General features: G+C 39.7%; 4 protein-coding genes across 4 annotated transcripts; 1 reads left to right on the top strand and 3 right to left on the bottom strand.

Annotated features, from left to right (window-relative positions):
- Window positions 1-2,210: 2,210 nt before the first annotated feature.
- LOC116604574 lies at window positions 2,211-6,529 on the bottom strand. The gene is made up of 4 exons (XM_032367121.2): window positions 4,881-6,529; window positions 3,922-4,186; window positions 3,195-3,281; window positions 2,211-2,535 (listed from the first exon to the last, which is right to left on the bottom strand). The coding sequence occupies exons 1-4, from the start codon at window positions 5,002-5,004 to the stop codon at window positions 2,532-2,534; spliced, it is 480 nt and encodes a 159-aa protein (XP_032223012.1). The 5' UTR covers window positions 5,005-6,529; the 3' UTR covers window positions 2,211-2,531.
- A 128-nt stretch (window positions 6,530-6,657) lies between these two features.
- LOC5521970 (solute carrier family 25 member 36-A) lies at window positions 6,658-10,813 on the bottom strand. Its single transcript, XM_001641800.3, has 5 exons — window positions 10,594-10,813; window positions 10,090-10,153; window positions 8,247-8,532; window positions 8,007-8,073; window positions 6,658-7,689 (listed from the first exon to the last, which is right to left on the bottom strand). Exons 1-5 carry the CDS (start codon window positions 10,665-10,667, stop codon window positions 7,212-7,214), a joined length of 969 nt encoding a protein of 322 aa, XP_001641850.2. The 5' UTR covers window positions 10,668-10,813; the 3' UTR covers window positions 6,658-7,211.
- A 568-nt stretch (window positions 10,814-11,381) lies between these two features.
- Window positions 11,382-20,366, top strand: LOC5522085 (coiled-coil domain-containing protein 146). Its single transcript, XM_001641684.3, has 20 exons — window positions 11,382-11,636; window positions 11,756-12,283; window positions 12,645-12,718; window positions 13,057-13,114; window positions 13,281-13,376; window positions 13,589-13,761; window positions 14,160-14,343; window positions 14,897-15,022; window positions 15,225-15,269; window positions 15,375-15,463; window positions 15,722-15,803; window positions 15,962-16,044; window positions 16,652-16,772; window positions 17,256-17,359; window positions 17,744-17,808; window positions 17,889-17,959; window positions 18,304-18,396; window positions 18,723-18,989; window positions 19,348-19,596; window positions 19,991-20,366. The coding sequence occupies exons 1-20, from the start codon at window positions 11,502-11,504 to the stop codon at window positions 20,192-20,194; spliced, it is 2,847 nt and encodes a 948-aa protein (XP_001641734.1). The 5' UTR covers window positions 11,382-11,501; the 3' UTR covers window positions 20,195-20,366.
- On the bottom strand, window positions 20,217-25,365 carry LOC116604573. The gene is made up of 5 exons (XM_032367119.2): window positions 25,055-25,365; window positions 23,872-24,093; window positions 22,920-23,181; window positions 21,809-22,383; window positions 20,217-21,130 (listed from the first exon to the last, which is right to left on the bottom strand). The coding sequence occupies exons 1-5, from the start codon at window positions 25,082-25,084 to the stop codon at window positions 20,699-20,701; spliced, it is 1,521 nt and encodes a 506-aa protein (XP_032223010.2). The 5' UTR covers window positions 25,085-25,365; the 3' UTR covers window positions 20,217-20,698.
- Between the last annotated feature and the right edge of the window lie 116 nt (window positions 25,366-25,481).

Here is a 25,481-nt window from a genome sequence, read left to right as displayed (position 1 = left end):
GCTGATCTAGGGTAAAGTTAATCGGCCTTTCAGGAACCGGCCCCAGCTCTGTTCTGGACATTATTGGATATTGATCTATGATTTTAAAACGCCGTTTTTGGAAGCAGAAAACTTTCAATAATTTGTTTATAAGGGGGGCGAAGAAAAAAAACAGTTCCTTTCACTCTCTGTGCACGCCAGTTTTTTCTGAGAATTGAATGAATTAACACGTTAGTAGTCCCCATGGGGAAATGGAGAATACTGCCCTCTGTTTTCCTGGTAGAAACTAGGCTCGATTTCCATTCCGTTTCTGTGAGCCTGTTGTACGTGCCGAGGCCTGGCGAAGACTGGAAATAGAGCTTAGGAAGAAACTAAAAGACAAGCACTTTTCTTCTAAATGTCCTCACTTGTGCTTATTTCTACGTCGACTGGATTTCTCGAAGACCAATAAGAATAGCATTTGTCAATCAAGTATCGAGATTTTGGAAGTAGTTAACGGCAATGCTTTCGGTAAGTTTAGCATACTTGGCCCTAGATATCTCACATGGCATATTTTCCCCATTCCGCCCGCTCCTCTACACACACGTGATGTTGTTTCGTTTCTGTACGCATGCGTGTCAGTGACGTCACAGAACAAAACTCTAGAGCAGTTGGCAACTATGTAAATCTTGAGTGTGTTGCTGTTAGATTTGAGAATTGTTCGCGAGAATGTGAGAGATAAAAAGTGAGGTGACTACCAAAAAACACCCCCAATACCCCCAAGCGCTATTGACTTCCTCTATCAGACAACAATTTAAAGGTTCTACCTGATTTTTTTTTGCTGAAAACAGATAGTTTTCTTAGTATTAATTAAACGATTCGACTTGAAGCCCATTCAACTGTTATCCACGCACAGCAAACCCAAAAAGGTTCTTTTAAGGTGGTTGGAACAAATGAGCATTCATTAAAATTAAAATCAATCCAATTGTTGTTAGAATGATGGTGACATGAAATAAGAGAAGCTAAAAAATAAATGAAAAGTAGAGAAATTGCAAATAACTAAAAATAAAACCAGGACCATGGAACCAAAGGGAAAAAAAATAGACCACACATTCATACATCCGGTGAATCCAGCAAACTGTGTAATACAGCCTCCCCGTGCATTAAAAGGGATTAATAGATATTACAAAAACGGGGGAGGTACACGCGCCAATGTGCACCCTCCCCTCCCCTGCACCTAGTCAGCGGTATCCAAGCTTTCCAACAGTGCTTTGCGCTCCCCACTTTTAATCCCTCGTCGTTGTGCTGAAGCAAGCACAAGTTGATGGTTGCTTGTATTTTTTATCAAAAATACAGCTATGAGCATATTAGGAGAGTGTCTCAGGACATCATGAAGCCTATTGGGGCATAATTGAGTGCTTTGCTTACGGATACTTGCAAGCAAAGGTGGATTCATGATGATTTTTTTCTTGTTTGGCTTTGCCTGGATGAGAAAATAATTTTCTGATGAATCACCACAGCTCTCCTAAATGCTGTCTTTTCTGAAACCAAATTGATTCCAAAATTGTTTACACTGCTATTATGGGTCTGTATGACCTGGAATTGATTTGTTTGGCTTCGGGGTGAAAAGACTTATAAAAAACCATCTGACTTTGGGGAGAGGAGTATTGACTGGCCCTCCCCTCGTGAATTTTTCCCTGGATCTCCCAGAATTCTTTGCAATACGTAAAGGCATCTTCGTGGTTTTACAAGCCTTCAAGGAATGGACATTGTGTCTTGAGGCCATGGAAATGTACCTGGAGGATCAGAATAAAGGTATCTATTTGTGTCTTGAGCTGTGTTTGCTGATTTCTCTCCCTTGTGTGGTATTTTGAGCGTTTTATTGAGAGGGGTGATTCTACTTTTCTTTCCTTGTTCGATTTGAAATTTGTCAAAGAACCTGTGCTATTATTTTGCTTAAGAGTAGTTGCCAACACCTTGGTTTGATGCATATCTTTAAGACCATTTATCCCTTAGACTGATGCCTGAGTATCTTCATCTTGTTGTGTTTATTTTGCATTTATGAATTTTTTGGGTTGTGGGTACTTACCGGTACAGGCCGGTTGAGGGGTCAATGTGTTAAATGTAGCAATATTTCGGGATTAGATTTGAATCGAGGATAGAATTGTTATTGCAAGGCTGATATTGGTTTGTTGTGTTTCTGAAAAATTTGCATCTGGTTTACATGAAAAAAAATAATAATGAAATACGGATTAGAACATTTCACATAAGATATTTATTAATTGCTTTTAATTACACTGAAAATCACTTTTAATATTAGACCATTTAAATTTAAATGAATTTGGCGAAATTACGACTGACGACCGTCATCCTTGAGTAAGGTGAGAATGACGGCTAGTGCTCCACAACGTATCTACATTCAGCTAAATAACCCTAGGGTGATGATTCATATTACCACAATTTAACCAAAAAGCATAAAAAGATATGATCAATACAACAGTCCTTTGGAGTATCATGGAGAATACCATCCCTTGGCAGTGACTAAAAGGCGTTTTTTTCTTGTCTTCTAAACATTACCTGTAAAAAGTGACAAAAATATAAGCTGTTTATGTTATTATTTGCCCTACTAATCATTTTTTTTTCAGATTTAACCATTTTCTTATCTTTGCGTCAGTCCCTAAAACTAGAATACTTACATCTATAGACAATTGCCCTAAAGTTAAGCTTTTCTTATTTTATAAAGATAACCGTTCTATTTCTAAAAAAAAAAGTCTTAATAAGATAATTCGAAATCAGGATTAGTCTTCTTCCAACAGGACATAAAATTGAGATGCAACAATGTGAACAAAATAAGGAGGGTAATCACTATAAGAGAATCATGTTTTTTTTCTTTAAAAACAAAGAATAACGCACCGAAACTCGTCATCAAAACGAAGATAATATACAGAGCTAATGAGCACAAACCACGGGGGGGGGGGGGGGGGGGGGGGTAGTGTGAGGCGACTGTAAGGTAATGGAGGGGAAGATTTCAGATAGCCCCCTGAAATTCCTCTCGAACAATGACAAGGCATGGCTCAGTCAATTATTTAGATTTTTTTGTAAATTTAAAGGTATAAGAATCCCTTTACAACCCACTAACACTACGCCGAGTTGACCTGTGACACGAGGGGCGCGGAGCATCGTGGGTATTACCAGCAAGCCTTGGGCGCCTGATGGATCCCCCCGACTGCACTCACCCCCAATCCCTCGAAGGCTTGTGTGGGTGGACAAGTGATGAGAACTTCGTCTTCAGTTTTTCCCACAATTCCTTTATAACCGTTTTGCTGCAACAAAAACACATTTATCAGTTCATATTAGTAGATATTTTCATACTATGATATCATATTCTCTCGTGTCCATGAGTGCGAACTGTGTTCGTAAATCACAGTCGTTGCAGCATTAGAAGTGATAATCCACGTGATACTACGATGTTTATAGTAATATGATCAACATAATCATAAGAAAATTAGACCAAACCTAAGGCTATAATTTTTTTTATGACTCCCTTATTATCACACAAATCTGTCATCTTTTGTACAGTATGGTTTTAATGCTGTACAATTAGTCAAAACAGCGACTGAAGTCAGCCTTTCGTACCTTTAATCGAACGATTCAACACTACGATTGTGCTTGTTTTCACCAGAGCACGCGCATGCGCATACGTTATTCAGCACTGTCTCTTTCGACACGCTAGCCTAGTCCCCAGGCAACTCTCTGTCAGATCTATCATTCGGATTCAAAATGGCGGAAGCTGCTCTAGGAGCAGCATGAGGGAATGCAAAAGGTGACGTCATAACAAAAGAGTCCACACAGCTGTAAGAAGCATGGGGATGAGGCTAGCGACACAATATGCTAATACTTGCCACAACAATTTGTCACGAGCTCATCAAAAACGAAGGCGGTAATCATTCAATCATCACTTACATAGTCTTTCTCTTGCAGACATATTTATAGCAATGGCACCCATGTTTTTTAGTGCCAATGTAAGAATCGACGACAACCACATGTTTAGACCAGCCCTTGCAACCCTTGTTTGTGTCGGGCTGTTTGGCTTGACAAGGCACACAGTGGAACTGGCCGTCGTCTTTGCATGAACAGATATCCTGACAAGAATTAGGGGTGAATACGTCACCAGACTCGTAGATTTTAGTACCAAATGAGCACGTTGGCTTTGTTGTCTGTTTCTCAGCTACAGGGAGAATAACAAAACAATAATCTATAAATCTATTCGCTTTTTTGTTTTCTATAGGAAGAGGGATATAAAAACTAATATTTATTATGTTATAAATTAGGGAGAATGTTATACTTCCGTCGATTAAGACGAGGATTTACTTATTTGATTCAATTCAAATAAAAGAGAAAGTAAGGTAAGATATGAAAAAAGAAACACTAAAAAGAAAACCATGTTTGACCTTTCTATTGATGCTTCGTTTCTAGTAATAATGGCCTCTTGAAACTTAGCGACTTGATAATTTTGGAGCTCGGGTGTGGTGTGTTTGTTTTTCTAAAGTTGTCTTCAGCGGTCGTTACTAGAGGGCTTCAAATGACCCAAACGCGTTAAATGGCCTTCAATCTCTAAAAAGATTGTGCAGATATTAAACAAAATACTGTGGTATACGAAGAAAGAAAATATACGTTTTCTTGAAAATGCTATTGTCCATCCAAAATATCCTATTAAAACATCATAATTCAGATTTCTATACTTTTGTCATTACAATTTCATAAAAGAATATCTGAAAAAATGACATTGTAGCAGTCCAATCAAAATGCTATAAAAGACATATGTACAATATTCATCACAAAGCTCGTTTAAAAATATAATCAAGAGAATTCTCTAACTTTTGCCAAGCGCTGCGGCACGCATGATAAATGTTAATTGTTACCTTTTTTATGGCCAAACTGTACGATTATGCCGAGAAGGACAAAAAAGACTGTCGCACGCGTCATTGTATGGTAGGAACTGCCCGTGAAGAACTTCTGTGTTGAGGTATCTTTACCCGCTGACATAAAATCAAAACAGATAACGGCACACAGATGGCGTATGCAACAACTGGAAGCGTGGTCTGCCGAGAAAGAGTGTCTTCTCTGACCACACTGTCCCTATATCAGATCTATTAGCGAAAAACAATGTCAACGTCTGTGAACAATCCTTGATAACGGCATAAGCACGGAGATATGCTGCTTGTATGTGCGTACGCCAAAAGGCGTTCTAATCTCTTTTTCTGTATTTCGATAGTGATCTTATTTTGAATTTTGTCTTTTTTTAGTATGCAGCAGTGACCGCATAAGACAAAGGCCAAGGCTTTCTGATTCATTTGGTATGAATTAATTCGCGACGCTTTTAGCAGACCGATTTTCTGTGCAAATTTTAATGTTATTTGAAATACATTATTCTCGTGGACTATTAATATGACACCTTGCTTTGTAACCTTTGTATCGGACACTTGAAACATCCACTTGTATCTTCCCATCATGCCATGTATGAAAGCCTTGTATCTTCCCATCATGCCATGCATGAAAGCCTTGTATCTGCCCAACATGCCATGCATGAAAGCCTTGTATCTTCCCATCATGCCATGCATGAAAGCCTTGTATCTTCCCATCATGCCATGCATGAAAGCCTTGTATCTTCCCATCATGCCATGTATGAAAGCCTTGTATCTTCCCATTATGCCATGCATGAAAGCCTTGTATCTTCCCATCATGCCATGCACGAAAGCCTTGTATCTTCCCATCATGCCATGCATGAAAGCCTTGTATCTTCTCATCATGCCATGTATGAATGTATCTCCCCATCATGCCATGCATGAAAGCCTTGTATCTTCCCATCATGCCATGTATGAAAGCCTTGTATCTTCCCATCATGCCATGCATGAAAGCCTTGTATCTTCCCATCATGCCATGCATGAAAGCCTTGTATCTTCCCATCATTCCATGCATGAAAGCCTTGTATCTTCCCATCATGCCATGCATGAAAGCCTTGTATCTTCTCATCATGCCATGTATGAATGTATCTTCCCATCAAGCCATGCATGAAAGCCTTGTATCTTCCCATCATACCATGTATGAAAGCCTTGTATCTTCCCATCATGCCATGTATGAATGTATCTTCCCATCATGCCATGCATGAAAGCCTTGTATCTTCCCATCATGCCATGGATGAAAGCCTTGTATCTTCCCATCATGCCATGCATGAAAGCCTTGTATCTTCTCATCATGCCATGTATGAATGTATCTTCCCATCATGCCATGTATGAAAGCCTTGTATCTTCCCATCATGCCATGCAGGAAAGCCTTGTATCCTCGTCCCCAGGCCTCACGTGACAGCACATTCTTTCGATAAGCCCTAAGAATCTCTCAGCTCCATCTAAGGACACGGACACATCGATTTGCAGATTCCGAGTGTTTTGCCAGCCTTCACGGCGAGCAGCAAATCGAAAGTGACGTCATTAACCAAAAAACCGCTCAGCCAATAGAAGTCAGGGAACGATGCTAGTATCTTCCCATCTCTCCTTGTAAACAAATCCCCCCCCCCCCCGAGCTTTCCAGGATGTCAAAATCACTTAACCGCGTTAAGTCCCAACTTAATGACAGAAGTTCTTCTTGAAAAAAAGTCATACAAAGAACTGTTACCAAAAGTAACAAGCATTGCCTTCTGAATAAAGCGTAAAAACTTTTATTTCATAAATGATTTTAGTTTTAACGTTTAACCATTATTTTTAGCAAGCAAAGTATACTATACTTTGTATGCTAAAATTCGATTTCTTTTACTTTAACTATCTATATACAATTTATATACAAATCCTTTTATTTTTCAACTGGCCTAAAAGTAGCTGTTTTCATGGTCACTACTTTTAAACCAGTTTTAGTATATGTATAGCACTATAGCATGAAAAATTTAAGCACTTTTTCATTAAATTTGAAGCACTTTTTCAGTTTTCCTGTTTGTCTTTGCCAATACATTTCAAAATCCAGCTTTCTTCAAAATAATTTCAGGTAATAAAGCTTTGCAATATTCTTAAGAAATACACCCCATCAAAAATATATATTAACCAGAAAAAAAGAGCTGGTTTATTAACAATTTGCAGAATACAGCAAAGCTTTCCTGAACCTGTAATAAATGTAAAACCATTTGAATATATTGAATCACCAACTCTAGGAAAAAGCATGTATTGCTAGCTGTAATACCACACCTCTAGTCTAGTGCTAGCTACCTAATCATCTTTGCACAAGAAGCTGACAATGGCCTCATAAGTGAAGAACATTATTGCAGTATTAGGTATCTGCCGGATCAAATGTGTAGATAGTCCTCCATATAATCCTCTAAACCCCTCTTCAAATGCAACCCTTCTTAATGTCTGAAAGAAGGAATGGTATTTCCTGGAACCGTCCAATTCCCGTTGCCGTAGCCTTGTTCTGACTACTTCGTGAGGGTAAGCCACTGTTGATGCTATACACTTAGATGTTGCAGCAGCAAGCATGAACTCAATAAAGTCAAAAGCACTTGTGTGGGTTCTATTCCTCTGCTTCAGCTTGTGGTGTTGTAACCTTGCTTTGATGCTCTCATAAATAACGAAGTGAATACAGGTCTCTGTTACTCCCACATACGAAGCTGACAACCCTCTATAAAAGCCTTTTACTCCATCAGCACGATATATGGACCTTATCATCTGCGCAGCATGCCGTTTGGTCCTGTGCGAAAGAGAGAAGCTTTGTCAGTTACATTACATCAAATTTGTTGTGCCTTGAGAGAACTAGATTTGTCTACTTCTATGACTGAATTTACTGAATGTTTTGTCTTTGCCATGAAATTATGAATCATAGGTCAGAATTTTTACACTTGGTATGTAACATAGGTCATATATTAGTGAATATGAACAAACAGTTTTGTTGAGGATTTCAGGATCTCATGCCAACTGCAAGCCAATGAGAGTTTTCAAACTGATCTTTACCTGGCCTTGGCATACCTGTTTAGGCAGAAAACCCTGGAAATATTTATCAGTACTTACTTGTTATCCAGCTGCAGTCTAGTCTTTGTAACCCAAAGAGGACTGGTCAATGTCGATGTGAACAGACCTGGAAAAAAAAAAAAACAAACAAACAAAGAACAAAGGAATTAGCTTTTTAGTTTACAATAATCAATTATTGTTTCACAGCCATTTAGTGTATACTGTGAAAATCTGTAACAAACTATCAGTCACATTATCATAAATACATAACAAAAAACAAAATACAGTAAGCACCCCTACCTGCTGAACATGCAGAAAGCATATGCACTTTCTTGCTATCGGGTTTAACCCACCCACTCTTATTCAAAGATGACTTTGCAGTGGCATAGAATGAGAAGTATATAGCCCTTGAAGGGGCCACTCCGACTAACGATGGCCCAAGCCCTCTGAACAATGCGGTAACCCCTTCATTGCGTATTATTGACTGCAGGCATGTTATAACACCCGACGGCTTCTGATAGGTTACTTGAACTGTTCCCACATTACTCATACATGTTGTTGTTGTGTAGAACGTTGGTACTGAGGACTGAAGGGGATTTAATGTTAGTACGAGGTTTTCAGTTTTTAAACTTGCAGTTGGCTCACAATATATGTAATTTTACTAGTACATTCTTTTAATTATTCAATGCCTGCTAGAGATATTGACTAAGCTCACACAAATACTGTGGGAGTCTTGGCTTGAGAAGAATCTCCCTGAGCTTAAAATAAAACAAAAACCCTTGTGAATTCTTCATGATCATGCCAGCATTTGCAAACAGTTTGCTTGAAACAGAGGCTCACACTGTATTTATGAAACCCTTTCATTTTTATTATAAATTTGTCTGTTTTAGGAATAAAGTAATGCTAGTTAACAAATTTTAATTTGAAAATGAACTATTACACTGCTTGATGATGTAACACTGAGTAGCATCCCACAACCACATCACAATGAGGTTGCTGTGGTGTACAAAATGCCCACTACACTAGTCCTACTGTCCCAGCATCTGCCAGCTAATAGATTGTATCCAAAAGTGTGAATAGATCTGTAAAAACAGCTCACATCAGTCTTGAACAGGCCTCACAACAGTAATGCTGATTTACACACAATTGTAGCATTAATTCATAGATGTCAACTCACCCGCATTAGGCGGATGTCAAAACATTTTGGACCTCATCACAAGCCTAATTTTAACTAAAATGTTTATACTTTCCCTGTATTCACCCGCATTGACTCTCTTGGGTTTCTTTCACATATTTACTGTATTTCACCTGATCTCCCCAGATTTTTGTTCAAGTTGGGTTGACAGCTATGTTAATTGCTTTCCAAAACAGACAAATTTATAGTACAAATAACTGAGAATAGGTGGAGTTCTATATAAAAAATAAGCAAATAAAACCTCAAGCAATAATAACACACCTCTAAAAAAATATAATATAGCGACAATAATGCCTAGTGCACACTAGTGACAAAACAACATAGGCACACACACTCCTTTAAGCCTACATAATGACATGTTTTTTTTCTTATGTTGTTATGTTCATGTTGGGCTTATGTCAAAATGTCGAACCATTCACATTTGAACATATGAACATAAGGGTGTACGCACCTTTGTCATTATGTCGTTATGTCACTAGTGTGCACCAGGCATTAGTGATTCTTTTCGTGTAAAATATTTTTATTTTTAAACAACTAGTTATTACTGGTCACCATTTAGATAGTAATCATTTAACCGGTGCGTACAAAAAATATCACTAAAACTAGGTGTAGCACTGCGACTGTACACTTATCTTAGGCTAACATGTATTAGCATAGTAAAAACGGGTTAAACAAGAAAAACCGGTGCGAATTCTTTGCAAACAATCGATTTGCTCGACCTTTTAGAACAATACTGTATGTAAAAAGGGTTAAACAATTATACTTTTATGCAGAGAGCCTATCATAACCATGTTTCCAGTCGTTCCTTTCTCGGAGTCAGAATATTGAAACGATCGTTTGTTTGTTTACATGTGAACCTGAGAAAAGTTATGCAAATTCAAGGTGTCATTTCCCGCCACAGTAAGCAACAGAAAGTGTGAATACATAGTTTCAGCATTTCGTATTTACCTGTAATCTAGTTTTAACTACTTCTAGAGGGCATGTTGCTATTGCTCCAACTGTTCCTCCGACCCTGAAAAGCGAAAAGATATTACGTCACCAAACACGCTAGATAGCAGAGTCCATGATCCAAAGCAAAACATACGAAGCAAAGAATAAAACAGCCCTTTACTATAACAAAATCCAAACGAATAAGTTGCAAAACATCCAACGCTATTATGACTGATTTATGGTCAAGGTTTTGTGTCTAGTTCGAGTCACGATCTCGAGATACCGAGATGTCAGGGAATAAGCGAACGAGGCGCCAAGAAAATTGTGCCTTCCATCACGCTCCCGTTGATAAATAGCAAGACATTTGTTGTTTTGAACAGTCGAGCAAGATTATAATATAAAGGATAGCTTAAGCATGATTTCTTTTTGGTTTAGCGTGTTATTTGTGTAGAATTGGTCCGGATTTTGCATCAACAGTTCACGGTTGAAAAATAACAACATCGTGGTACGACATTCCCTCACCCTCCAGCCACAAGATGAACATAGGTCGATTGAGACGAAGCCATTCTTGAATTACTTCTAGATGAATTCCTCATTGCACGATCAAAATGAGGTGGGAACTTCGGGCAGAAAGAAGTAACAGAATCCAAAACATCGCAGCACAAACTGGATGGAATCTGACCCTTACTTTACTCCTTTATTTACGAGTGCTTTCACTAACCACTGTTCACGTGCTAGAACCACTATGGACATTGACCTGCCTGCATGCTCCCGCAAAAAGCGCCGTCTTTGATTGGATCAAATTATAATGGGCACGTGAAATTGTCCTACTTGCTTCCTTATATGGAACGACAGTGTCGTTGAGTTCACGTGGACAAACTCATGCTATGGCAACTAGAACCCAGTTCCATGTTTTGATAAATTGTGCGCGATCAAGCGAGGTCCTCACGCTAAAAGAAATGTTTCAAATGCAAAATAAATGTCTGGGTTCGAAGCAAATCACACCGCATTTTAACAAATATTAATGAAATAAAAGCGTAGGGCTTGATGATCTATTGGAACTGAAAAAATCTATTACGGTATAACTTCTGTTTCGTTTTTATTTTTTTTCTTTAAAAATATTCATATATTGTATCCACAAAGTTGTTTAATTCTTGCAGAAATCTGAAAACTGGATGTCTTACCTTAATTCTTCGTTCTTATCATCCCTGGGGATGAATGCTCGATCAATAGAGTTTTCACTGGGCCTCCTTTTGTGCGCCGGACGAGAGAGCTGGTAACCAGTGATTGATATTTTGGCGCTGGTTGCTTAGTAACGTGCGCGATTACAGGAAGCCATATTGGATCCAAAATGGAAGAACTACAACAAAACGCTGGGATATCTCGTTTTTTGGTCTAGCGTTACAAAAAAAAGTAGCGATCTGTAAAATATGAGTGGCAGCGAAGAGAGAGGGACAGAAGGACGAGAGATCGAGCCGGCCATTTGGGCCGTGGCACCGAGACTTCATCAAGAAGAAGGCCCAGTTGATGTTTCTGCCAGTCCTGCTTTTCAGTGCCTAGATGAAGTGAATAACATTACACAATTTTTTTTGTCCCAGTTCAGAACCTGATTTGAGCTGTTCCGTTTTTTTCATAATTGTTAACTCACAAATTGACAAATTCATGCTGTTGTTTGTCATTTTAGCTCTTCTCGCAAGGAAAGATCGCAGGGGAGACGGTTGCAAAACTCAAAGCAAAGTACACAAGTCTTCACGAACGATTAAAGTCGACGAGAGAACAAGAGTCTAGTCTGCTGCATAATGCGAAAGAGCTTCACCAAGAGGTTCAGAGGCAAAGAGCAGAACTAGAGAAGGGGGACAATTTTCCTGATGGAGAAAATAATGAAGTCAATAAACTGCGACAAGAACTTTTGAAACATCACAATGAGCTTGCTCAAGCTGACGAAAGACAGTACCAGCTTGAATTTAAGCTGGAGGGTTTGAAAGAAGAGAAAATGATGCTTGAGAGGGAATATGGGCGTATGCCAAAGGCTGGAGAGATAGAAAAACAACTTAAAGAAGTGAATAAATCTGTAGAGGACCTAAAAATTGAAATTGCACAAAGGACTGTTGAAACAAAAAGCCTTAGAGAAGAGTTAGAAAACAGACAGAAACTGGTTGATGAGCTTCATAAGGAAGTTGAGGGTGATCTGGAAAAACAGCAGACTCTTAGAGTATGTACACAAGATTCAAACAAATATTTTGTACAAGACATAGCTTTGTACCAATACAGCATTTGAAATCCTTCTCATTTTGGAATAATGTGTATAATGTCAATCAAGCTTTGGTTGATGGACTACCATATTCCCAACTGAGCTAAGGATTTGGATTCTGAGTTTTTTAAAACAGAAAGCAAGTGACTTAGCTGTTGGGAATCGTTTGCGAGATTTCACAGACTATTGAAATCTGCAATTAGCATTCTATGAGTGATTTAAGGATTTGTGATGTCCTAGGTGAAGTAATATTCAACATAGCAGATTAAATGTATATTGCCTGCTTTTCAATTATGGCATCTAAAAATGTGTTCTTTCACAGGATGAACTAGTTCAGGTTCACTCGCAACCAGCACACATCTCCAAGCAGATTGATCTTATATCAAGACAGTACAAGTATGTCGCTTAAATGTGGTCTTTTAAAGCAGGGGGGGGGGGGGGGTTGTCCATTAAACCATTCCTAAATCCTGGCTCATATGGTGTGGAAAGGCCAATTTCAAACTTGCCTTGCAAGGCCAAAATCTCACAGTGTGTGGATGTCGGTTAAACAAACTCACACCTCACAAGTAACTGAGGTAAAATTCTCTCCAGCTTGAACGGTGAGTTTTTGGCCATGAGAAGCAGTGAGCAAAGTGCTAAGCATGAAATTTTACATACTGTTTTTGCCTGGCTTAAGTTTTAATTCCTCTCAAATTTTTTCATGGTAAAGCTCATTCTTTTTTTATTTTGTAAAGGGATGTTGAGGACAAAAGAAAAGGATTAGATGGTGACATTGAAGAAATTGTCAAAGAGGTATGCATAATGGATAATTGTATATTTAAACATATACATTTAGTATTAATATGGTGTCATCACAATAGCAGATAATAACTATCTGATAATGTAATGACTGCACTCAAAGCCTTGGCCATCTTAGTAGGGGGTGTGGTGATGGAGGTAATGTTGTTTTGTCTTACAGCTGCAGAGGTTAGATGGGCGGAGGACCTATTTAGAGGATGAGAAGATGGAGTTGTCAGAAGCTTTGGATAGGCAAAGACACACCTATGAATCCAAGGTACTGTAAATACAGCCTTCCGGTTAAAAGTTATATTGTTTAATATTATTTTTGTACTTTGCCTTGCACTCACTCTTCAAATTACAGCTTTATTTTCTTTTATTATGCACTGGCAGGCTGTATTGATATCACCAATGCAAATCTTGATAAATGACAACAGAGACCCTGCAATCAAAGTGTATTAAGTATAATTGAATTTTTTGGGTATTTAGGAGAGAGAAGTAGATGTTCTCATAAAGGAGTATGAGCTTGCCAAAGAAAGACAAGCTGAATTCATGGGTGACAGGGGAACACTAGACTTGAACCTCAAACATGCTGCTATTGAAAAGAAAACTCAACATGATGTGCATGCTAGAAAAACACGGGAGAAGGAGAGAGACCTCAAGTGAGTGCACCACGGCCCATCAGGTTTTGTCCAACTACTGTAGAAAGTCTGCAGGGGCAAACCTTGGTTAAATGAGCACATGATTTTCCCACTAATGGAAGGATTTGTAAGTCAATATCAATGACTTCGAATCTTGTCTTTCTTTTTTTTTTAAGTGCTCATTCTTGTCTCTCAGTGCACAAAGACACTAGTAGTATCTCTACTGAAGGGATATTCTTGAGAAATTGTTCTGCTACAATATCATCTTCTGTTACAACACTACTGTACAAAACACAACAGTATGGTGTCAACTCTGTAGATCATCCTTTTGTATTTGTTTGATACTGTGCCTGTCCATGTTAGGGAAAGCTGTTGAAAACCTATTCTAAAAGGTGAATACATATCTGTTCAAATCCTAGATCTCTAAAGAAAAGTGAGCTACAGTTGAAAGTTGGAGAAGATGCCCTTGCTCATGTCAAGTCTATCTACGACAAGGTCAAAAGTCAAGTGGAAAGTGCTCCGAGAGATGATGGCACACTCCTAGATAAGCGAAAAGAGTTGCAAAGAGAAGTGGATGTCACTAAGAGAACTCTTGCTCAACAGGTAGCTGGGATTATCAATCTCCCAGGGTTCTCCTTTAGGAATCACCATTTAAAGAAATCACGTGTGGCCCAGTGTGTTAGCGTGTCACTGTATTGGTCCTCTCAACTTCTGCTGTAATGGGTTCAATTCCTGGTCGAGACATTGATAGTATCTTTCTGTTTCTCAGCCATGAATTTGACTTGTTAAATGTATGTGAGCTTACAAGAAGCTTGTGTTCCTCAGTTCCAAGACAGGACATTCTTAATACTTTACCAACGTACTAGTATTATAAATGTGAAGCATTTCAATGATCTTGTCATGGTAATCTTGTCAGGCACTATAGAAATCAACAATACAATACAACACTTTTATTTGGCTAGGAAACAAAGAAGGTCTTACCAGCCATTATTCAGCTGGCTGTTATCTACAGTTTTTCCCTGTCAGAGAAATTAACTGCTAGCAATTATTAGGGATAACCCTGACCCATCCTAATTGAATTGCATTGTGGGTGATTGTTTCATTTAAATGCAATAGGTGATTATAATAGGTAATAGGTGATTTTTTGTCTATTCAGAATGCGCTGACTTCAAGAGAGAGGGCTAGAGTTGAACAGATGATCCAGGAAGAGGAGAGGCTGCTCATGGAACAGAGTGAACTACGGGTGGATGTTATTGACCTGACAAGGCTTGCACAGATCAAGGTAAGAGCAGATGTGATTGACTGACAAGAACAAGGTAAACTCATCTGGGGGGGGGGGGTGATATTGCTAAGGTAAGTTTGATTTATCATACTGTACACTGTACATGGTTTAAAATCAGAGGGGATCAAGGTTAAACTAGTCATTCACTGTGCAGGGTTTATTCAGAGAGAATATTTAAACCGTGAATGTTTATTGGTCACAGGCAGATGAAAGAGAGCAAAAGGCACGTGACTACATGAGAGCTGAGGTAAGAAAATTATCTACAATTATAGGGTACTTTAAAGGACTCTGGAGATACTGATATTAACCCTAACCCTAATCTCCGAATTGATGAAAAAAATTGTCTTTCCAGTTGAGATACCAAAGAGCTTTGGAAGATCTCAAAACCAAAAATTTGAATATACAAGACAGTGCCAAGAAGTATGCTGAGATGCAACACAGGTTAGTCTTCTGTTTGAGGGGGGGGGGGAATGGACTGTGGATGTTGTCTTCTCTTGGATCAGGGAAAGGTCATCTGACAGGGGGTCTGCTCAGGGCTCATGATGGGGGGTTGCCTAGGTTTTGCCTGCTTAATGCTCTTGAAAAATACTGTTTCTCATTGATGGGCTATTTCTATTTTGTTATTTGGCAACTCATCTTTTTTTTAAGAACCTTTTTTTTTTTTCAGACTGTCTGATTTTGTCAAACTTTGTTTTCCAGACTCTCTGACTTTGCCAAACTTTATGATGTCATAAAGAATGAAAGAAATAAGTGTGTGAACCTGATTCAAACCAGTACACAGGTGGGAAAAGTGATTTAATCTCATTGATATTACCAACCTTCTTGATTCAGACATTAAAAAAAACAGAGGTTCAACCTGTTTAACCTTACTGAAGTTTTTCTTCTCCTAAGCCAATTTAATTATCACCCACTTTATTTTGCCTTTCTTTTCTCCTATAGAAAGCAGCGGAAATGAGAGAAAAGATTAAAATCCTTCAAAATGAAATTGAAATTCTCCGGTCCAAAGTAAATGCAAAGGACAGGTAAGTGTTTAGTATTTAACCAGATATTAAGCTTATTTAATAGTCGCCTAGTACTAAAAAAGTAAAATACTAAAGACTGAAATTATGCAAACATGTTGTAATATATGTATTTCATCACCAGGTATAGGATCTTTGTATAAAAGTAGTAAAGTACCGTATACTGTACAGAACTATCCCTTAAATTAAGGACGATCAGGGGTTATTATTAGATCTTGCCACCTACAGTATGGCATCACATTTGCTATATCACAGCAGACACACAAATAGAGAAATAGGAAGGTGTTGTGAATACGTGTAACTTTTTACTCAATACCCATGTCTATGAAGTATGTTTTGGGTATTTAAAGGTATGCAATAGTTCACCTACATAGTACCTAGTACATACATGGGAAAAAATTGAGTTTGGTGCACTTAAAAGGAATGTATGTTTTCTAAATACCAATTACATACACAAATTTAAAAAAAAACATACGCTTCACAATTATTTGCCACGCCTATTACATACTTTTGAGAAATGGTTCTCCTTAAATTTATTGATACATATTCGATACATTTGCGTGTCTTAGGATAGTACATTTGTGCTGATTTTTTTTTTTGTCCTGTATAGACTTTTACAAAAAGCTCGTCTCAAGAGGAGCAATGCTGTCGTTATCCGAGATAGCTTGCGAAATGAAGCAAGCAAGCAGGGCAAGCAGGATGAAGAGAGCCGCGAGAAGCGTGAACAGTTGGTTAGTTGATATTGCGTCTCTTACAGTATAAAAATACTACTTATTAGCCAAGCGCGAGGTCGGTACTGAGAAATCTCAGCCCGCAGGTTTTTTGTACTGACCGAGGCCGCAGGCCGACGATCAATTGGGACCAAATTATTTCACAAAATTGTTGGTAAAAAATCAGAGGATGTCTTAATTAGAAGTTCAGCATTTGTGGATGATGACAGCAGGATCCGGACCGCTCAACAGCCAATCAGCGTGCGCTATTCCACCGGAAGTGGTTGTTTGCATATAATAATATTGAGCCTTTTATCATAAAGTATTATATAAACTGAACTGCTGGTGGAAATGTTTGCATTTCAAGTGTGTACTATGCTTATATTCAAAGACATTTGTAGTCAAATTTGACAAGGCGTTTTTTTTTACCAAAGTTTAAAAACTAATTGCACATCGTCACTATCTAATGACCGTGCTTTTATTAAACTATGTGAATTTCCACAGCGTCTTGATATTGCCAAACTAAACGAGCTCATCAACAAAGCCGAGGAGAACATGGTGCAGCTACGAAAACGTTACGAGACTAGCGTCCAGGAGCGCAATGATATGTGAGTATTACCTTAATGGTCGTTAGTGATAGAACACACAGAGTTTACTTCTCAGCTTAGCTCCTGGCCGCTCTGGTCCGAACTCGTGTGGCTGGTCATTGGTCAAGAGGAGTTTGAGAGAGTCAATGTAGATGAGGTTTCGGGCGACGCTACAGTAGATCATTAACCCAGAGAACCCGAAAAACCACAGAAAACCCGAAGATATCGACGGGACTCGGCTGGTTACTTCTCACTGATAGAATATTAGAGCATAACATATTTTCTTGAAATTAAGTCAACCCATCATCTTGGTTTAACTAACTTTGCGCTAATCTAGTGCTACAGATCACGTTAGTGATCTTTTATGAAGTAAAATTTTGTGAATTTTAAAACTTTTTCTCACAGGGGAATCCAGCTTATTGAAAGGAATGAAGAAGTTTGCGTTTTCTACGAAAAACTTAACATCCAAGGTAGAACGATAAGTTACTTTTGCACCTTTTTATTGAGAGGACGGGGAATTGCTTTTGTTACAACTTATTTTGTCCCTCAGATACGATGATTCGTAATGGTGACGTGGAACTAAAAGCCAGAGAAGAAGAGATTCGCTTCCTTAAAATGGAGGTAAGTAACTTCATCTCTACATTCATTACATTACATTCTCTACATAGAAAGTCCAAAGCGTAAGAGTCACGTTAAAAGCTGCACTACTTTACTTGACCAGTGGTTTAGTAGCTCAATTGGCGTCTCCCCATAATGGCTTCGATCTTATCAAGGGGTCTTGATAAAGACAAAACCCTTGTCAAGCACCAGTGCTTAGTGTTTCTTGACTTACACTATGTCTTGACATACTAGAATGAGCCATGGAAAAAGGCGCTTCACCTATTCCATATTTTGATTGGGTTAACTTTGGACAGCACACCTTTCTGTCATTGTCATGCTAACAGACAGTTTTTTTGTTGATTCAGCTGAATGAGATCCGTCGCGGTATAGGACTTGCAAATAAGAACATGCCGAACAAGAGGGCCTTGGACAACGAGCTTGTCACTCTACAGATACAGGTATGTGCGAGGGACAACGATTGTATTCCTATACTACTGTTCGTATACGCTTTATTCACAACTCCACGAGTCTTGGTTTTTATATTACTAATAAAAACCCTCTTTGCGAACGACGTTCTGTTGAAACACTTTTCAGATTACCATTAAATACGTTTTCGTTATCTTCATAATAAGGGGTGTATATATATTAATTAAGTATATCTTAAAAAATAAACGTATCTTTGTACTAAAATTTAACTGATATCCCAAGATTTCAACGTGAACGTCATCCTCGTTCCCTTAAGGTAACACCCTCCTATGTATTATCACTTTATTATCTTCTTTAGCTCGCAGCAGCGAGAGATCGGTTAGCAGACCTAGAGAAGGAACTAGAAGACCCATCTAACGAGGAGCGGGTACGGCTGCTGAGCGGGGCTGACCCCGAGCCGGACATCCTGGCCAAGAAGATAGAGGAGCTTGAGTTGAGGCTAGCCGAGAAGGAGGAGAAACTCCTTGAGAAGGACCTCATCTTTGAGGAGGTCACAAGATTGGCGGATAGAACCAAGAACAAGGCGGAGACAGGCAAGGAGGACACGCTGGAACTAGCCAAAAAGGTATGCACTGTGAAGACAGCAATGGTGCCGACGTTGTTTTAAATGTAGCACTAATACGGGAATGGTTGTACTTTGACGCATAATTTTAGGTGTATTTTTTATTGCCAAACTTCTTCCCTACAATAGTGCATCGTTCAGTCAAGTTTATCCTAAGGGATGTGCTAGTCTCTTATGCGTTAGAACGACTGTAGAAGCCTTACTATAGGGATTGGTCAGAAGCGTAGCGACGTATACGCTCGTTGACCTTGCGCTTTTTGTGCAACTTTTGATCGCGCGCGCTGTGATTCGAAATTTGCTGCAGCCTACCGATTTTCGAGTGTAAAATCGCAAGTGTAAAGTACTTCTATACACCTTCTAGGTGAACGAATACCAGGCCAAGATCAAAGACACAACGCGGAAGATGATGGCCATGGTGTCGGAGTTATCCATGAATCAAGCAAACGCGCTCAAGCTACAGCAGGTAGTGAAAGGCAAAGAGCAGGAGGTTGAGCAGGCGTACATCCGCATGGAGCGCGGAGAGGCGCCGAGCGAGGAGGCGGAGAGGGAGTGGCAGAGGATGATCAGGGACGAAGAGAGAAGGGAAGTGGACAATATACAAGCCATGCAGGTCAGTCACATATACAATTTTAGCAAGTTGATCACCCTCTTTGCAGCATGATTACGAAGGCTCCCTTGAAATAGCATGCCTCGAAAGATACTTTACCTAGAAAATAGGCCTCCAGGGGGTTTCATTAGGCTGCGGCGGCCGGCGGAAGTGCCAGCTATTTTCCACCAAGCACCGACTACTTTTTTTAAAAGACGACTAAAGTTTTATTTGAGCTTTAAAGATAAAATAACTTCCACTCCCTACTTATCAATCCCCACCGCCTATTATGAAAGTTAATAAAAGCCCTGGGCCTCCTAGTATAATCAAGAAACTCGAGCATTTTGGTTGGCGCTCTAATCAAAGTGAATTCACCATATTCACCTACTCTTAACACTGACTCCATTTGTCTACACAGCGTGAAGAGGAGGAAGAGCATTACCGATTACCAGGAGGTATTTACACGACTGCCGAGCCTCGACCCAATGCATATATCCCGGATGATGACACCGAGCTACCTATTCCCAGACCCTATGGCTCACTCGCGCCGTTCAAGCCGACGGAGCCTGGCTCTACTATGCGTCATATTCGAAAGCCGATAATAAAACCTATTGAGATATAACATCGTGATATGGGGAGCGAAATGTCTGGTTAGGCTTTATTGTTTTGTTATTTTAAAAATCTGTAAATATTTGTAAGAAGGCATAAGATATAAGAAGTTATAGTTGTAGATGTTATAGAAAGGTCAAAATACCACAAACGTGAGCTAATAAACGTTGCACGTTACAATACAATAATAATTTGTTATGACAGTTTAACCTCCTCCTCGGGGGGCGTTTGAGTGTTACTTTATGAGGGAAATCTCCTGTTTTCGTTTAATAGAGGAGGCGTAAGAGTATGGCGCTCAATACAAACTCGTGAGCTAAGAGGAGCGAATTTTAGATAAGGGGGGTGTTCCCTTAATTCATTTACAGTAGGTGACTTATCTGAGTCTATCTACAAAGTCTTAGTCCAAGGACGCTCCTCCTGCTTTGGCTGTGGCATCTGCCGTAAAAGTCTATCTACAAAGACTTAGTCCAAGGACGCTCCTCCTGCTTTGGTTGTAGCATCTGCCGTAAAAGTCTATCTACAAAGTCTTAGTCCAAGGACGCTCCTCCTGCTTTGGTTGTAGCATCTGCCGTATAAGTACATTCTGAGTCAGCTTGCTCTGTCTCAGCTCCTCTTTTAGTGAGTTAAAATTGTCAGCGGCAGTGACCAACCTCTTTTCGTGTACCCTTTGCTTGTCTCGGGACTTGAGTAGCTTTCGGCTAATCGCGACGCGCTCAGATTTGATCGACTCGAGCCCGTCGCGTTCGTCGTTCAGTCGGTCGCATGCCGAGCGATGTCGATTTTTTTGAATGCCGTATCCGGATTCCGCCCGGGTGATCTCCGTACGGAGGTGCTGGCATCTCGCTATGGACTCGGCAAGGTCGTCTTCAAGCACCCTAGTCATTTCGCGGTTGTTAGTGTACTTCCAGCTAATTTCTGATTGAATAAGCCTTGCACGAATCCTTTGGATCTGTCAAATCAATTAATACGTTTACAAATTAGCTACCGACTAGTGCGGCATTTAGTGCCGCAAAATTGTAACACAATGCCCTTGATGATTTAAAGGAATATGGCTGTATCAGTCGCCTTATGGTTTTCTTTCTCTCTTACAGTGAGTTACCGTAGCCACCTTGGCAGTTTTAGGAGCTATGCCAAAGGGAAACGCACTTTTATATGCACATGAACTTCACCAGCCAAACAGCGTGCCAAAAAAATATATTTGCGCTCCAAAACATGAAGAGCCATGTAGCTTTGAAAATTGTGAGAATTACAACTCTCTTGGTCGCCAGGGAAACGCGCATCGCATTTGAAAAATGTCAGTAAATTTGGATATGTCATGGTATACTATGTATATATTTTAATAATTACGCCTTTTTACACTCCCTGTTTTGTGCGGCGAACAAAGCCAAATAACTAAAAGAATCTATTTCCATCTAATGATGCAGGCAAATAACTGATTCCATCATGAATATTACCTTAAAGGATTTTTTTGAAAATGAGCCGATGTATTTTCAAATGGAGACAATAACAAAGTTAGGTCCCAGGGCGTCGCGGTCAAGCGTAACCGGAAAGACTTCTGATGACCGCGATGCCCTGGATTACAGAGGATTGTATTTACGCGCGCCATTTCTTCAGAAGCCATAGTTACCTCTTGTTGCTCTCTCTTCATCTCTTCTTGCAGCATATCGATGTAGCCCTTGGTTCGGCCCATTCCACGGACGATCTCTCCCCGCGCAAAACGCGCAGTCTTTACTTTTTGTCTCATGGATCCGAGCTGTTCAAGAGTGGTTCCGATTGCGCCCGACAGGCGATGCGCCTCTGAGCTCGTATCATGCATATGCTCGGATGAGTTCGCAATGACTTTTTCAGTCGCACACAGTTTACTCTGCACTTCGCGAAGCCTCTCCTGATTGGTCATCAGCTCAAAGCTTTTCTTAATCGCTGACTTACCTCCGATGGCTTTACAATGAAAATCACTATCTGCACCACGTTTCTCTGGTATCCATTTGGAATAAATATAGTTCAACTCGCGCGTGTATCCGGCTGGACCCACGCTAGAGCGCCACTGCTTTGCAAGACAAAAAGCCTCGAAAGCCTTGAGTGAGAGGTCTGGGACGAGCCTGAGAACGAGGTTAAATTGGGAGTCACGTGGTCGGCAGGTCAGGTCCATGTAGTAGACTGCATCTGCGCTTTTTGCGCTGAACATTCGGTGATTGATGGGACCTGCGAACAGACAACACACAGCACGACGTTAAAACAAGGATTACGAGCAGTTATAGAAATCGGAGTAATTTGAAGAGACCAACGTCGTGATGCTAAAGAAGGTTGGCATTTTTTTTTCTACTGACTAATGTTCAAGAATTAGCCTCTTGACGTAGCAAAGAAAGACCGATGCTCGAAATTCCATCGAGACGACTCCATGTGGTGGTTTGTTTCTCCACTTAGATAAAAGTAGACGGTGGTGATTGTCCTATCTTTTAGGGTATAAAATTTCGACCAATTTAGTTAGCGGTGTTTAATGGTTTTTCCGATCCTGCTTTCTCTTAGGGTTAAAAATTCCTTCGACCACACCCAATTTGTTTTCCCTTAGGGGTAAGAATTTCTGTTGACCACACCCAAAGTGCTATCTCTTGGAGTTAACATTCAGTTTGCCGACGATCACCCCCGTTTGTTTCTATCGGGAGTTATCCCACGGGCTCTTTTGCCTCATCTGTAAGCTACTGCAAAGTACTACAACGTACTAAAAGCTATGTACAAACCTGGAGAAAGGAGTCCCTTCCAGCGCCCCATAACGCCAACGAGCGCCTGCGCCAGTGGTTTGACTTGCTCATCTTTGAAAAACTCGTTGAGAGGTCGGTATAGATTATGGTCAAACTGGTCATACAGGTCTTGAGAATCCTTGCAAGCTTGCAAAAATCGAATGAGCGTGTCGATTGGCTTGTCTTCATCTCCTGCGGATGTGTCTGTCGATGTTCTGTGCTTGGTATGGATCGTACGATCCCATACTACCAGTTCCTCAATCTGAGGACAAAATACATCCACCAAAAAACATAAACCTATTATAAAAAAACCCTTATAAATCTAAAAAGCTAAAAACAAGCATTACACATTAATTAGCGACAGTACACTATTGCTTTTGTACGTTTGTCCCGTTATCTGTCAAACAATGCGCCTAGCCCAAACACTTCTATTATATCCAGAACACTCTATTGTCGTGTAACTTTCTTATATGTGTATTTTTAGTACACTGTTGCTTTAGCCTTGTACATTTGTCCCGTCATCTGTCAAGCAATGCACATACAAGGGCACCAAAACGGATCTGCATCGCAGCCCTATTTTTCGCCGCCCGTTGAGATGTTAGAGACCCCTAGGTTTCTGGGCAAAAAAAATAAAAATGTCCCGAATGGTTCTGCTGGCAAATTAATGGAGTCAAACTAGTTAGGCTGGGAATATTTTTTGGGGCGCTGAGCGGATGCTTAGGGGGAAATTGGCCCGATCGGTTATACGGGCAATTATTCATGTGCTGAAATGCCTAACCACTCCTAGCTGAGAAAAATGAACATATTCAAACGACGAAATATGCCATTTTAACGTGTTTCGGGAAGGGGGCTCGTTGTATGCCCTTGCGCATAGCCCAAACACGAAACAATGATCAGGTTGGCTGTTAAGGGGACTATTGGGTGCCCTGGACTTGTTTTGAGCAAAACTTACCTGTCCAATTGAAATGAACTGTGTCCCTCGGCCTCCCGTGCTCGATGAGCCTCGATGCCATGACCGCCATCTACTTGTGAGTTGCTGCAATCTTCGGTAAAGATCTTCAAGGAACCTCGTCTTATCTACTAAGGTAATTTCCAGGCAGTCCTCGAAGCGGGCGAGCTCCTGGTCAAGTCTGGCTTCTCGTGACGCTTGGGACACCTGGCGTAAATCATTTATCTAAACAAGAAAGGGATTTCTTCATTTTAATGATCGGTTTTTTCTCCGTATACACGTTTGCAACATACGATATCACACGCAACATTTTCTGGGACTAAATTCTCTCCTCTAGCCGTTTTGAACAAGTTGGATGAAAGACGTAAAATTTTAGTTCACGGAAATACATCTGTGGTAGCCTCTCTAACTCACCCAAAAAGCAGAAATTCGTACTTGAAACTTAATTGATAATCTGATATAACTCTTTTTTGGGAAGAAAGTTTACCAGGGGTCCAATTCCCGATAATATATAATCTATCGAAACTAATCTACCGAAATAGCCGCATTATCACCAGTTTACTTCCGGAGGTCCGACGAAAACCTTAACCGTTAAAAGACAAAAGAATCTATTAGAATCCGAAATATTTAACAGGCCATCCGCTCTAAATTATCGATCACATCCTCGAAGAAACTTCCAATAGACACACTGCTTTCTATATTTTGAAATATTTTTCGTGTTTTCCGTAAAAAATCATCGGAGATTCTTACGTAATCGACCGGAAGTAAACTGGTGACAATGCGGCTTTCAGTGACCTGAGCTGGCTGCCGCGTATCTAGTGGTGGCCATCGTGGATGAGCTGTCATGACAACTTCATGGAAAAAAAATTCTGAAGCGTCATCACGGAAAATAAACTGAACAGATTGAACTGTTCTCTTGTGAATATTGCTGCTAGGTTTTAAAGTTATTAAAATTAAAATAATTAGAAAAAGAGAGAGTATGAGGACATTGTTGTAAGGCTAGGGATTTGTTACTATGGGATCTATTCTTAGTCTGGATGGTGACGCTAAATAATGTGCGCATTTTTCAAAATAAGAAGAAGCAAAATTTGATAAAAATACGAAAAATAATTTTAGTACAACACAGTTTGTTTAGTTATTTTAACAGGGTATATCCCTTCTTATTCAAAACAAGATCTCTACTCACCGTTATACGCGATTTGTCCAGTAAAAACATATCTAAACCATGCGTTACAGCTCTCTGATAATGTGGGGTTATTTCTATGTTCTGTAAGACCACAAGGAATTCCCTGTTATCAGCTTTTCATACTTTAGCTGCCCTGATCGGTTTCACTCGAGTAAACACTTTCTCGTTCCTATGGTGTACGTCAATAGCTCGTATCAGTATTTTGGCGGTTTTAGTATTAGTGTGGGATTCGCAGGTTAGCGTTATTATTTCATTAATATTTAAAATCAGCGTAGGTTTTTGGTCTTTCGAGATAATGAAAAATTCATGCATGTTTTATTATTTGTTTTGTATGTTTGCTGTTATTGATAACTAATCGAAGAATAATGTTTTCTCTATAATTTTGGAATGTTGTTAATGAAGACAAGTTTAACATTAAGTGAGAAGC

The sequence above is a fragment of the Nematostella vectensis genome, chromosome 10 (assembly GCF_932526225.1).
Source record: "Nematostella vectensis chromosome 10, jaNemVect1.1, whole genome shotgun sequence".
NCBI lineage: Eukaryota > Metazoa > Cnidaria > Anthozoa > Actiniaria > Edwardsiidae > Nematostella > Nematostella vectensis.
This window is presented reverse-complemented; position numbering and strand designations above follow the sequence as displayed.